At 46.7% G+C, this 14,289-nt stretch overlaps 1 protein-coding gene across 1 annotated transcript in view; it reads left to right on the top strand.

The window, feature by feature from the left end:
• The first annotated feature begins 61 nt into the window (after positions 1 to 61).
• Positions 62 to 14,289, top strand: part of Pdcd11 (programmed cell death 11) — a 41,599-nt gene continuing 27,371 nt past the window's right edge. The window contains exons 1-11 of the mRNA XM_021151475.2: positions 62 to 163; positions 2,226 to 2,344; positions 3,221 to 3,352; positions 4,646 to 4,813; positions 6,348 to 6,509; positions 7,588 to 7,711; positions 8,157 to 8,338; positions 10,638 to 10,745; positions 12,047 to 12,253; positions 13,417 to 13,541; positions 13,698 to 13,758. Coding sequence (XP_021007134.1) covers positions 2,243 to 2,344; positions 3,221 to 3,352; positions 4,646 to 4,813; positions 6,348 to 6,509; positions 7,588 to 7,711; positions 8,157 to 8,338; positions 10,638 to 10,745; positions 12,047 to 12,253; positions 13,417 to 13,541; positions 13,698 to 13,758 — 1,371 coding nt within the window. The 5' untranslated portion in view covers positions 62 to 163; positions 2,226 to 2,242. The remainder of the gene's footprint in view (positions 164 to 2,225; positions 2,345 to 3,220; positions 3,353 to 4,645; positions 4,814 to 6,347; positions 6,510 to 7,587; positions 7,712 to 8,156; positions 8,339 to 10,637; positions 10,746 to 12,046; positions 12,254 to 13,416; positions 13,542 to 13,697; positions 13,759 to 14,289) is intronic.

Raw genomic sequence — 14,289 nt, 5'->3', positions numbered from 1 at the left:
GCTATAAACGTCAAGTCCCGCCCTTCTACTTCCCGTTTCAGCTGGCGTCAGACCCGACGTCATAACGGAAGTAGCCCTGGTCTTACCTACGCTCGTGGAGGAGTCGCGTGGAGCTGTCGGCTCCCTGTTCTGCGCGTGCGATTGCGTTGAGACGCTCCGTGAGGTATGCAGCGGTGGGAGCCGTGGGGCTGATGACACGGGAGCTTCGGCGAGGAGGGAGGAGACCTCATGCCTGTCACCTCGGCTTCCTGGCCTGGGTCTCCGGGTTTCCTGCTAAGCACAGTTGGGTTGGGATGGGAGGTCTGATCCCTCAATCCCCTCGGCGCTAGCAGTTCATGTAAGCCAGGCTGTCCGCTGAAGGTACCTTAAGTGCCTTCTCTACGTGATCGCCAGACTGTTTGGTGCCTCGGTCTCATCGGGTCTATAATGGGAATTATAGAGTCCCAGCGAAGTAGACCTTGTGAGCTATAATGTTTCTATGAAGCATGCACCCATAACAGAACAAACCTTACATTTTTCGGTCGTCGTCCCTTTCAGTCTCACTCGGTTACTAAAGTTTTCTTAAGTATCTTTCACCAAAGAGCCAAATTATTTTCTAAAATATAAGTTGTTACCATGCTTTATTTTCCCTGTAGCTTAATTGAATAATTCAGCTTTTTGGAAAGCCTTTGAAGAGTTGTTTGACAGGCAACTGGTTGTGTATTTTGAGAAATAAACTTTTTCTTTTTTTTTTTGTTTTTCGAGACATAGTTTCTCTGTATAGCTCTGGCTGTCCTGGAACTCACTTTGTAGACCAGGCTGGCCTCGAACTCAGAAATCCGCCTGCCTATGCTTCTCAAAGTCCTGGGATTAAAGGCATGCACCACCACGCCTGGCAAACTTTTTCTTGTTTCTCTCTCTCTCTCTCTCTCTTTTTACATTGTCTACCATTATATTTCTTTTTTTTTTAATATTTTTTATTACATATTTTCCTCAATTCCATTTCCAATGATATCCCAAAAGTCCCCCATAGCGCCCCCCACTTCCCTACCCACCCATTCCCATTCTTTTGGCCCTGGCATTCCCCTATATTGGGGCATATAAAGTTTGCAAGTCCAATGGGCCTCTCTTTCCAGTGATGGCCGACTAGGCCATCTTTCGATACATATGCAGCTAGAGACAAGAGCTCCGGGGTACTGGTTAGTTCATCATGTTGTTCCAACTATAGGGTTGCAGATCCCTTTAGCTCCTTGGGTACTTTCTCTAGCTTCTCCATTGGGAGCCCTGTGATACATCCAATAGCTGACTGTGAGCATCCACTCCTGTGTTTGCTAGGCCCCGGCTCATATTTCTATATACTATTAATTTAGCCATTTTTGAGACAGGGTCTCATTATGGAGTCCTGGCTTGTCTGAAACTCATAGAGATAGGCCTTCCTCTGCCTCTCAAGTGCTGGAGTTAAAGGCATGGACCACCAGACCTGGTTCTTTATTTATTTAATGTACAGCTCAAAAGCATCTTTCTTATGAAGTGTTCATCTTTACAGAATCCTGCCACTTCTCTTTTGTTTATGCATTATAATCTGATTTGTATCTTAAATTACTTTTTTTTTCCCCCCTGAGACAGGGTTTCTCTGTATAGCTCTGTCTGTCCTGGAACTCTGTAGACCAGGCTGGCCCCGAACTCAGAAATCCACCTGCCTCTGCCTCCCAAGTGCTGGGACTAAAGGTGTGCGCCACCACTGCCCGGCTTATCTTAAATTACATTTTGTTTTCTAAATAATGTATGTTTGGCGGTATGGATTTATATATACACACACACACCTCACATAATTACAATGATTAACACTAAATGAACATTTGCTACATAGAATGCATTTCCTGGAAGATTGTGCACAGTGTATAGTTTGTGGTTTTGAGGTAGACAATGTTGGAAAGATGAGAAAAGTGGGACCCTGACATGCCTTTCTTTTTTCTTTTTTTGGTGTTTCGAGACAAGGTTTCTCTATGCATCCCTAGCTGTCTTGGAAATTACTCTATAGGCCAGGCTGGCCTTGAATTCAGACCTTTTGGCCTGTCACCGTAGTGCTGGGATTAAAGGTGTGTACCACCACACAGCAGCATATGGACTATTTAATCATACTCTTGGATCTTGTTCATTGCTAGAAGGTTCTCTTGCCCGCTGATCATGTGCTCTATATGAAGCCAGCCATCAGTGTGAGAGCTCACCATTATCTTTCCCATCAGCTGCAGAAGACCTCAACATGGCAAACCTGGAGGAAAGTTTCCCCCGAGGGGGAACACGGAAACCCCACAAACCAGAGAAGTCTTCCCAGCAGGTGGTTGAACAAGACAACTTATTTGATGTAAGTGGTATGCTGTTTGGCACGACCAGAAACTTGTGAGCGTCTTTGGGAAGACTGAGCCTCATTGGCACCAGTTATTTTCCAGTTTGTTTCTCTTTGACTTCACTTCTAGAAATTGAACTTGTTTAAAGAGGCTTTACCACCTCAGGCTTCTTTTGAAGCATGGCATCAAGTATTTGACGTTGAAGTGCTATTGTAATTTGTCCTTAGGGAGTCTGTGCCACTTGAAAAGGATGGGGAAAAAAAAGGGTACTTGATAGTGAATTTTGCTTTGTTTTTGGTGCTGGGGATTGAAGTTGGGCAAGTACTTTACTCCTGAGCTCCGTTCCTGCAGTCCTGGTAAACAGAGTCTGCGTTGAAATGCATTCTCATAGATCAGTTTGTGTGCTAGGTGCTAGAGAGACGGAAACGGCCACCTGAGTGGGTGGCCTTAGTATTGCAGAATCTCTCCATGTGCGTTTTAGAGTAGAAGTCACGGCTTCATGCGGAGGAACTAAGCGTCAGGGAAGTAACAGGCTTAGTTAAAACCACCAAGCTTGTTGTGGAAGAGCTTTGCCATTTGACATGAGCGTCTGTGCACCTATGTGCACCTATGGCTTCCCAACTGGGGAACCCTGGTGTCCACCCTGCTCAACAGACAAGGACATAAGACCTAAGAGACGTTGGGAAGATGAAGGAGGCTCCTCAGATCATGGGCGGAGGGACCACTGGTGCCTGGATGCTAGGCTTGGGAGTGCAGCAGACATGAAAAGAACGGGGAGTGGCTTGGGAGAGTTTAGGATAACTGGAAAAGAGAAGGACCCTATATGTGTGGGAATGGCTAAGGTTTCGGCTTCTCATCCTGCTGCATCTTCATGAATCGTTTTCTCCCTTTAGGTTTCCACAGAAGAAGGTCCCATTAAAAGGAAAAAGAGCCAGAAAGGGCCAGCAACAACAAAAAAATTGAAAATTGAAAAGAGAAAATCCATCAAATCTATGAAAGAGAAGTTTGAAATTCTTAGTCTTGAGGTTCGTTAGCGTCTGCTTTCTCTTTACATGTTCCTTAAGTTTGTGTGTGTTCTTCCTGCTTTGCACGTACATACACACACACAGTTATTTGGTTTTTTGTGTGTGTCTGTGGCAACTCGTGCAAATAGTGAGGCATGAGCTTCGTTTCCACTGATTGCTAACCAATGCCGATGCCTGGCGTCTTTTTTTCTGTTTGGGGTTTTTTGAGGTAAGATCCTAGGCTCTCTACGTAGCGAAGGCCTCCACTTTCCAAGTATTGGGGTAACAGGCGTGTGCTGCTGTGTGTAGCCATCTTGGCTCTTTTTTCCCCCCTACTCCAACCCTCTGTCTGCCCGAGTTTGAGCCTCAGCTTCAAATAAACTGGAAGTGGTGGTGCATGCCCGCACTTAGGAGCTGGCCTTAGCAGGGTCAGAAGCTTAGGTCTCCCATGAGTGCCAGCCTAGTCTGAGACACATAAGACTGTCGCAGTAAACAAAGCGGATCATGGGAATGCTTGAAGATGTGTGTGGTTTTGCTTGTGTTTTAGTAGAAATTAGGACCGACAGTGACTTTAGCAGTAATTCTAATCCTACTCATTTATTTATTTTTTGATTGTTTTTGGAGACAGGGTCTTACTTAGTGTGTAGCCCTTGGCTAGTCTGGAATTCACTGTGTAGACCAGACTGGCCTTGAACTAAAAGATCTTCCTATTTCTGCCTCTTGAGTACTGGTATTAAAGGTATGCCCACCATACCTGGCTTCTACTCATTCATTTTGTAGGTATGAAATGATCTCAGATAACTGGTGTGGTTTTATGATTCTTAAATTTTTATATTTGTTATTGTCCCTAACCCCAGCATATGTCCATTTTAAAATGGGAAAGTAGCCAAATTATTCTGACAATGAAGATTGATTTGCCTGCAGAGGTATTTTCTCTTCTAATATGATATTTTTAATAATTTGTTTGACTTGGTGGCACGTTAGAAAACTGGAGATTTCTTGTACAAATGTGAGATCAAAGTACTGACAACAGAAAGCCCATTTCCCACATGCTCGAGATCTCAGGGAGCTGTGTGGTCCAGGTGTTTAAATGAGGGTTGCTAGGATACAGTGGGCTAGACCTTCTCAAGCAGCCTAACCTCGTGTGCTGTTTCTCATCAAGATCTTTGATGGCATCTGCTGGGTGGCTTAAGTGCCTAGATAGGTACATGTGCATAAGGGTTCCTTTCCTTTATAAAATCCCTTTAGCATTCATGTTGGGACTGGGAAGCCAGAGCCCTCTCTCTACCTTACTGTGTATGTTTTGCTTTCTAGTCCCTATGTGAGGGGATGCGGATTTTGGGCTGTGTGAAGGAGGTGAGTGAGCTGGAGCTGGTGGTCAGCCTTCCCAATGGCCTCCAAGGGTTTGTGCAAGTGACCGAAGTCTGTGACGCCTACACTCAGAAGCTGAATGAGCAGGTGGCACAAGAAGAACCTCTGGAGGTGAGGGCTGTCGGGATGCAGCTGGCGCTGGGGTTAGAGTAGACCCAAATAGATGTAGACTCGACACTTTGCCAGTTGGTAATAAAGGAAAATACGTGTGCCTGAGAACATTGCTTTTTCAGTCTTTCCCATGTGTGGGTGTGCACATGCCACAGCATCCATGCGGAGCTTGTATGGACATGTGGACACCTTGTGAAACTCAGATCTCTTCACCATGTGGACTCCTGGGGCCAACACAGATCCTCAGGCCTGTTCAGCAAGCATCTTTACCTGCTGAACCATTGTGCTGGCCCCAGGGGTGTGTGTGTGTGTGTATGTATATGTATGTGTGTGTGTGTGTGTGTGTGTGTGTGTGTGTGTATTTAAACAATACAGGGATTTTTGACTCAGTCTAGGGAACCTAGAACACCTCCATAAGGAAGGACTGTTGCAGCTGAGATCTGCGGGATGAGCAGCTCCCAATACAGACGGGAGGGAGATGAAGCACTCCAGGCTGTGGCAGAGAAGGCAGTGTTGCCAGCATAGGAAGAGCGAGAGGAGAGCAAGGCAGGAGGAAGCTGTGTGGAAGCCAGGTTGTATGTAGCTCTGGATGCTGTATGGAATGCTCACAGGAGTGGGTGACGTATAGACAGCAAAGCAAGTAAACTAAATGGCATCAGCCTACATCACTTAGGAGGCCTCTGCTGTTAACCTAGGCACTGAGATCATGGCCACTTACGACCAGGATTTATCAGGCATTGAGGAGGTAAAGCCATTGCCTGATGGTATGATATGGGTAGTGAGGCAGAGAGGTACTGGGGACCAGTTGTCAGGTTTCTACTGTTTATGGCTTGATGGGAGAGATGGTCATTCTTTGGCTGCTGTGTTGAATTTGAGGTACACTTGAGTTATCCAGGGACAGGTGATTTCTGAGTCCGAGGAGGTCTTGGTTGGGAATGAGTGAGTGGCACTTGAAGAAGTTGCTTACAGGGATCGATTTAGAATAGGAAGAACCTGAAAGATTGAGTCTAGAGTAAATGCTGAATTGCAGAGTCGGTGTCAGAGTCAGCAGGAAGGGCCAGCGGGATAGACAGGAAAACCGTTAACTTCACATGGGTGAGCGAGGGGCCTAGCTCAGGGTTATGGGATGTGTTTATATAGCATGTGTGAGGCCTTGGATTCCGTCCACAGTACCATAAGGAAGTGTCATAAGAGGACTGCAGAATGGAGGTAGTGTCACATATAGCAGGTAAAGGAGATTGAGAGGAGGAAGAAGAATTTCATAGGATGCTAAAGAGGAGATGAAATAGATACAATAAATACAGACAACACTTGATCAACCATTGACATCTACCTGTTTTATGGACTAATTTTAAGGCCATATGCCTAAACTCAGGATTTTGAACTGTAGACACTTCCTCTCGAATAAGCTTGCCCCATCTACCTTTTGAGTTCTTTGGAGGTTTGAGCCTGAGAAGTTACTGAGTTGAGCAGTGGATTCTTGGTTTAGAGGAACTATGTGTGTGCATCAGGTCTCTCTCGTTACGGTTATCAGGACCTGCTCCGCCTGCCTGAGCTCTTCTCCCCTGGAATGTTGGTGAGGTGTGTGGTGAGCAACCTGGATGTCACAGAGAGCGGCAAGAAGAGCGTCAAGCTTTCTGTGAACCCCAAACGTGTCAACAAAGTGCTGAGTGCTGAGGCCCTGAGGCCTGGCATGGTATGTACCTGGAGTCCGCCCAGAAGAGGAGCATGTCGCGCCCTGCCCTGTGTGCTGTGGGCATGGTGTGAGCCACCTTTTTCACTCTACTTAATAGCAGTTTAGGAGGTGGGGCTTTGTGGAGCAGCGGTCTGCTGGGTACTTAGTGGACAGAGTGTGGAAGGAGGAAGGAAAAGTCTGTTTCCTTGGTAGCACAGTCAGGTGTCTGCAGGGAGCATCCATGGGCCTGGGAGATGGTGAGAGCTCCTCCTGCCCGTCCCTCACCAGTCCTTACAGAGTAAGCCTCTCCAGGACCCTGCCGTGTGAAACGGCGGCAATGCAGGGAAAGGGCAGCCAGAGCACTCGGCTGCCTTAATGCCTGGCTCTGGAGACTGCAGTGGACTTATTCCACTGAGACTCCAGATCTGCTAGGTATGACAGGAGCTGCGCTCAAGGGTTGGGGATTGACAGTCAGATGGGTCTTGAGGTTTGTGCTTAGAAGCACTGGGGCTCGGGAAGGCCTGGAAGTTCGATAGGATTTAGTTGGCTACAGGGAGAGTAAAGGAAAGCATGCTGAAGCAAGTGGACGAGTGTGGGGAGCTTGGTCCGTGACAGTGCAGTGTCACTGTGTCTGTGCAGGTCAAACAGCAAACGTGGAGGCGGTAGACAGCCTCCCTTCTCCATTGGAGAAGATTTCAGTGACCTTGCAGAGAGTGGCTGATGCCAGAGCTGCACTGCTTGTCTTGTAATGGACAAGAATGGCGGCTAAGAGGACCGTTCTGATTCTCCTGGCAGTCCTGGCTCAGGGCTTGACTCTGTGGAGCCAGGGAACCCATTGCTCTTTGTATAATACAAAGTATCTATGTGTCACTTCATACTTGAGCTGTATATAGCACCTGTCCTCTCTGGAAACAAACCCTTTAAGCTGTGAGAGAGCCGATGTCTTCTCTTCCCTGCGGTCGGGAGCTGTGGTTACAGGGCTGAGTATAATGATTAGTGAGCAGTGTATTTGGAACATTCCCATTTCTATGGTAGTGACATTTGTGGGCGTTCTGTTTACCTCTGACCTGAAACTTCTGGAATGGTCTTCCTCCCCCAGCTGCTGACGGGCACAGTGTCAAGCCTGGAAGACCATGGCTACCTAGTGGACATTGGCGTTGGTGGGACCAGAGCTTTTCTGTCACTTCAGAAGGCGCAAGAGTACATCCGGCAGAAGAACAAAGGTGAGGTGGTGCGTGGACATGAGCTCTAGCATACAGAATTATATGTAAATGTTTATATTCCAATGCCGCTTGGATAAGTAGCAAGACAGACTGGGGGCCTGAGGGCCGGTTGGCTTTGGGGAAGTCAGTGATAATACAGATGACAGGAAAGAAGATGCGTGCAGGGCCAGAGAGTGACAGAGCTTCTGCGTGGCCTGGCTTCAGTTTCCCTCTCAGAGATCTGACTGAACTTGGACTCCCGGAGCCTGTGACTGGCACTGCCGGCTAAGTTGCTCATATTTTTTGAGATAGTTGAATTCTAGATCAGTTAGGTTAACAGTCTCCTGGCGTATGAGTATCAGATGCTCATTGGGTGGGTGGGCTATGGTTCTGTCTGGGTTTGCTTGGTTAAGGACCCTTCTCATGAAACTATAATTTCCTCTTGGGTGCTGGGCTGGGCTTGCAGGTGCTAAGTTCAAAGTCGGCCAGTACCTGACCTGTGTGGTTGAAGAGGTGAAAAGCAACGGAGGAGTCGTGAGTCTCTCTGTGGAGCACTCCGAGGTTTCCTCTGCCTTCGCAACTGAGGAGCAAAGGTGGAACCTGAATAACTTACTACCAGGGCTGCTGGTCAAAGCCCAGGTGCAGAAGGTAAACCGCTTGCTCGTTCTTACTACTGTTTGAAGGGGGGGGGGAGGGAGCGGGGGAGGAAGGAAGGAAGAAAAAGGATTTATTTGACATGTGGAGCACACCTTTAATCCCAGCACTCGGAAGGCAGAGGCAGGCAGATCTCTGAGTTGGAGGCCAGCCTGGTCTACAGTGAGTTCCAGGACAGCCAGGGCTATACAGAGAAACCCTGCAAACAAAGCAATTTATTTTACTTGCAGTTATGTGTTTGGGGTGTGAGTATATGTGTGTTCCAACAGTGCTTGTAGAGACCAGAGCCACTGGGTTTTCCTAGAGCTCAAGTTACAGGTGGTTGAGAGCTGCCTGATGTGGGTTCTGGAAACTACCCTCTGGTCCTTAGAAGACTGGTGCACTCTATTGACCTATGTAATCCCCTGTAAAATGTAATTTTTAACAATATATTAATATGCCTACTAATAAAGCTACTATCATAGAGGTACCCAGTAGGTCTTTCTGGGCATTGAGCACTTGGAATGTAGCCATTGTTGATATGACAGTACTTTGGACAAAGTTATTTTATTTATTTGTTTGTTTATTTTAGATCACATCGTTCTAGCAGGCCAGGAACTTACTATTAGACACCAGGCTGGCCTCAATCTCAGATCTTTCTGCCTTTCTCTTCCAAGTGCTGAGATAAAAAAAGAGTATGCCAGTATGTCCTACATAAGCTACTATTATATCAAATTTCTCTTTTTTAAAAAATACAATTAAAGTTTTAAAAACAAATTATACTTACGGAGCTAGAGAGATAGCTCAGCAGTCAAGAATGCTTGTTGCTATTGCAGATGACCTGGGTTCACTTCCTAGCACCCATATGATGCCTTACAGCTGTCTGTAACTCCACTTCCCGGGGATCTGACCCCCTTTCCTGATCTCCACAGGCACCAGGCATGCACATGTGCATACACTACAGTCAAAGCACTCGAGACACATAAACTAAGTTAATCTAAAATAAAATTTCTTTTTAAAATTCCATTGATCAACCAACCAGACCCCCTAGAGCTCCCAGGGACTAAACCACCAACCAAAGTGTACACATGGAGGGACCCATGGCTCCATCCACATATGTAGCAGAGGATGGCTTTATCTGGCATCAATGGGAGGGGAGGCCCTTGGTACTGTGAAGGCCTGATGCCTCAGTGTAGGGGAATGTGAGGGCTGGGAAGTGGGAGTGGGTGGGTGGGTGGGTGGGGGAACACTCTCATGGAAGTGGGGTTGGGGGGACACTGGGAAAGGGGATAACATTTGAAATGTAAATAAAGAAAATATCTAATTAAAAAAATTCCATTGAGAGAAAGCGTGTGTAAGCACACATACCCTGGTGCCCATGTGGAAGTCGGAGGCCAATTTGTGGGATTCATTTTTTTTTCTTCTTCAGTCATATAGTTTCCAAGGATCACACTGAGGTTGTCAGGCTTGGCAGCAAGCAGACTTTTAAGAAAGCTAAGGCTACTAAAGTGCTTATATATACTAATGTTATATATGAGCACATAAGTTGTTATTTGTTTGTAATTTGTATGTTTGACACAGGATCTCACTATTTAGATCAAGCTTGCCTCTTGGTCCTCTTGTCTTAGTGCCCCTGGGATTAGCTTTATAGTCATGGTCTGTCTTTTCTTTCTTCTTTTTCTTGCTTTAGTGTTTTTGAGGTAAGGTCTCCTTGTGTAGTCCTGACTGTCCTAGAACTCACTATGTAGAACCCCCTGGCCTTGAACTCCAAGATCTACCTGCCTCAGCCTTCAGAATGCTGAAATGAAAGGCCTGTGCTCTCAAGCCTGGCCCTGGTCATGGTTGGTCTTTCTTTCTTTCACTTGGGTGTTGGGGATGCACTGTTTATCGTCTTGGGAAGCATCCTAGAGGATGTGAGTAGTTTCTCATGGTGAGTTTGTTTTTTTTTTTTTTTTTTGAGTCAGGGTTTCTCTGTGTAGCCCTGGCTGTCCTGGAACTCACTTTGTAGGCCAGGCTGGCCTCGAACTCAGAAATCCGCCTGCCTCTGCCTCCTGAGTGCCGGGACTAAAGGCGTGCGCCACCACGCCCGGCTTCATGGTGAGTTTGATTACTGGTTTCCCAACAGTAAGTGATCCATTCTCTCCCATCTTCCCATGAGGTACTTCTCACTGTCTGTTTGTGTAACTTCTTTGGAGAAATGTCTTCAAAGACTTTTTGCTTGTTAATAAAATTAAGTGATTCATATTGATAAGGCTATCACATTCCAGGCCTCTCCATAGAATTCCTTTAGATAACTTGTTATGTTTACTTCTAGGTAACTCAGTTTGGACTCCAGCTAAATTTCCTTACGTTCTTCACGGGCCTGGTTGACTTCATGCATCTGGAGCCCAAGAAAATGGGATCTTACTCTTCAAATCAAACGGTAAGAAACCTTCCAGCTAGCTCTTCTTGGCTCCTAGCTGTGTCTCGGTCAGCTGTTGCTGTCTAGTCAGGGGAGGTCAGAGGACTGCATGTGTACAGTTCACAGTGAGATAAGCGAATGCTGAAAGGCGCAAGATATGGCCAGTGGCTGGACCGAGATGAGAGAAGAACAGCCACAGAAGGCAGCTTTTGGCTTTTACTTTAAAGGATGAATCGTTAGTACAGGAGGACACAGCTTTTTCAAGTAGAAAAATGTGGTTTAAAACAGTTTATGAGGCCAGACACAGGCCCTTCTCGTGTGTCGTAGCACTCAGAGACTGGCAGGACAATCAGCTCGGGTTAGAGGTCTCAGCCTGGTCAAGTTCAGCATAGTCTGAGTACGCGCACACACGCACCCACACACACTTACACACACATACACCCACACTCACACACCCCTACCCCTCACCTCATCCACTCTTCATCCCTGACCCCGAGAGGAAAGGCCCATGAAGGCTGCATATAACTCATGGTAGAGGACTTACCTAGCATGGTTGAAGCCCTTGTTTTGGTTTTCCAGCACTCACCACCTCAGTATTCCATTTTCAAAAACGATTTGTTTTTAATTATGTGTGTGGCTTGGATTGCCTAAAGCCGGAGTTACAGGCGCTTATGAGCTAGGAACTGATCTTGGGTCCTTTGCAAACGTAGAACACGCTCTTATCAGATGAACCAGTCTCCTCCCCCTCTCCCTTTTTTTCCCCCTGTGATTCTGTAAGTAGTACAGTTTTGTTTTGTTTTGGTTTTGGTTTTTCGAGACAGGGTTTCTCTGTGGAGCCCTGGCTGTCGTGGAACTCACTCTGTAGACCAGGCTGGCCTCAAACTCAGAAATCCACCTGCCTCTGCCACATACATACATACACACATACTTATCTTATAGAGACAAATGTTTTAAGAGAAAGTAAATGTTCCTCCTGCTCTGGGCCAGTATTGTTAATGTCACAGTGAACTTTCTGGTGCTGTCTTATGACAGTTACGTTTGTGTGAAGAGTTGACACACTCTGCATGTCTTAACCTTGTTGGCCGGATGGATGGATAGTCAAGGTGTGTTGACGAATACTTAGTGTTGACTCAGTCAGTCAGTCCCTCTGGGAGCATGGTTTGACTTTTCCTCACAGTTTGATTACACGGCTGACATTGGTGGTTCCTGAATATTTTAGTATTAACCAGGTTAGCATGGATTTTTGACCCTTAGAGGGTCTGCTCTCTGTTGTATTGTGTGGACGCCTCCTGCTCATCTGCTGGTTTTGCTTTTTTGTCCAGGTAAAAGCCTGCATCCTCTGCGTCCATCCTCGCACCAGAGTTGTGCGACTGAGCCTGCGTCCCATCTTCCTGCATCCTGGGCGTCCACTCACCCGCATCTCTTACCAGCAGCTAGGGGCTGTGCTGGATGATGTCCCTGTTCAGGGTTTTTTTAAGAATGCTGGGGTCATCTTCAGGCTGAAGGATGGGGTACTGGCCTACGCCCGGGTAAGGAGGCTTCTTTGGTCAAGGGTCTCATCACTGGAAGGACTTTAGGGAAGATGGGTTCTTTTCTACTTCCTTCATCTCTTGATAATAATATCTTATTCTTAGATAGCCTCCAATGTAAAAGGCTGTCCACAAAGTCAGAACAATGTTTGTTTGTTGTTTCGGAATGCGTAGCAGCTGGGTGCCGTGTGTGATGCCTGGCCAGTGGGAAGAAAGGCTGGGATTGAAATAGGACCCAGACCAAGGCTCAGCAAAGCCTTTTGGTTGTTATTAAGATTTACATTTTTTAAATTATTGTATAAATGTGGGTTTGTACATTTGAGTACAGTGCCCATGGAGACTAGAGCAGGATGTCCGATCCTCTGCACCTGGAGTTACAGGAGGTTGCATGACACCCATGTTGGGTGCTGGGAACTGAACCCAGGTCTGGCGCAAGAGCAGCACACGCTTTCCTAGCCAGCATCCCTCCCAGTATGAGCAAAGCTTCTGTTAAAGCCGGGCGTGGTGGTGCACGCCTTTAATCCCAGCACTCGGGAGGCAGAGGCAGGCGGATTTCTGAATTCGAGGCCAGCCTGGTCTACAAAGTGAGTTCCAGGACAGCCAGGGCTATACAGAGAAACCCTGTCTCAAAAAAAAAAAAAAAAAAGCTTCTGTTAAAGGGCTGGATGGAGAGTATGTTAGGCTATGTAGTCTGTGCCAGCAACTCTGCCATGCTGTATGAAAGCAGCCGCAGGCAGCATGAAGCAGCCGCAGGCAGCATGCTCCTGCAGAGGCATGATTACCATCCAGTAAGGCTTGTTTATAAACGTAGGCACTGGCATGTGAATGTAGGTTATTGACTCACGCTCTGGGTTTCTTTGTGGGATTCTATGTTAGCAAAGGGTAAGGGTTTTTAAATTTTGTATGTGGATATTTTGTTTACATGTCCGTCTATGAACCTACGAGACTAGAGTTAGAAAAGGTCGTGAGTCACCATGTGGTGCTGGGAATTAAACCCGGGTTATCTAAAAGTGCAGCCAGTGCTTTTAACCCCTGATGCACCTCTCCATCTCACAGGGCACTCTTCCTATAGCAGATGATGAATGTGTGATCACCTCAGTGTGTTTTGAACTCTGTGCAGAGCTATGTCTTTGATGTATCTTCACTTATTTGGTCTTCTGTAGGTCAGCCATCTCTCTGATTCTAAGAAAGCATTCAACGCTGAGGCCTTCAAACCGGGGAGCACTCACAAGTGTAGAATCATTGACTACAGCCAAATGGATGAGCTGGCCTTGCTCTCTCTGCGGAAGTGAGTGCCATTAGCACACACGTGCATATGCATTTCTACTGTCCCCTGACCTGCGGGGTGAGCCTATGCTTTCTTGATGGCATGATTGTGGAGGCCCTGAACTTAAGGCAACCCCTTCTGTAGTCTTTGTCATCATATATTTTTCTTTTGTTCCAGATCAATTATTGCAGCCCCATTCCTTAGATATCATGACATCAAAACAGGGACAGTAGTAAAGGTAAGAACTGCAGCAGTCCATGGATCCTCCTCTACCTTCAGGGATCCTTACTTACATGTTAGCTGTCAGCTCACTAGTTCTCTTGTTAGCTCATGTGAAGACACGTACCTGCGGCCCAAAAACTGAGATCTCTGCTCTTCCCTTGGGTGACTTAAGTTAATTTCAAAGTAAAGTCTTACAAGCCCCACCCAACAAAGGTAGTGGGGGTCACAAGTCGTGGGGTTCGGGATCTGGTGGCAGCTGTTAGAGCAAATTGAAGTTAGTTGTCTGATGCTGGTCAGAGTCAGGTCAGTCTCCGCTCCTCCCGCATGGGGCAGTACCTGAGCAGTTCCTTTTTAGGTGGAGTTCCTGCCTTGAGAGTTACAGTCCCTTCTAGAGAGTTCCTTCACAGAGGACGGGGACATGCTTAGGCAGGAAGCATGAAAGACTTCACACATAGCCAGGCTAAGTCTGGGTTGGTGGTACGGAGTGGCTTCCCCACATGAGATCACGGGCACGGAAACAGTCAGGACAGCTCTAGTAAGATAAAGT

This window comes from Mus caroli, unplaced genomic scaffold, assembly GCF_978045245.1.
Source record: "Mus caroli unplaced genomic scaffold, Mus_caroli_1 scaffold_20, whole genome shotgun sequence".
NCBI classification, from domain to species: domain Eukaryota; kingdom Metazoa; phylum Chordata; class Mammalia; order Rodentia; family Muridae; genus Mus; species Mus caroli.
Note: the sequence above shows the minus strand (reverse complement) of the source record. Positions and strands in the feature narration are given on the sequence as shown.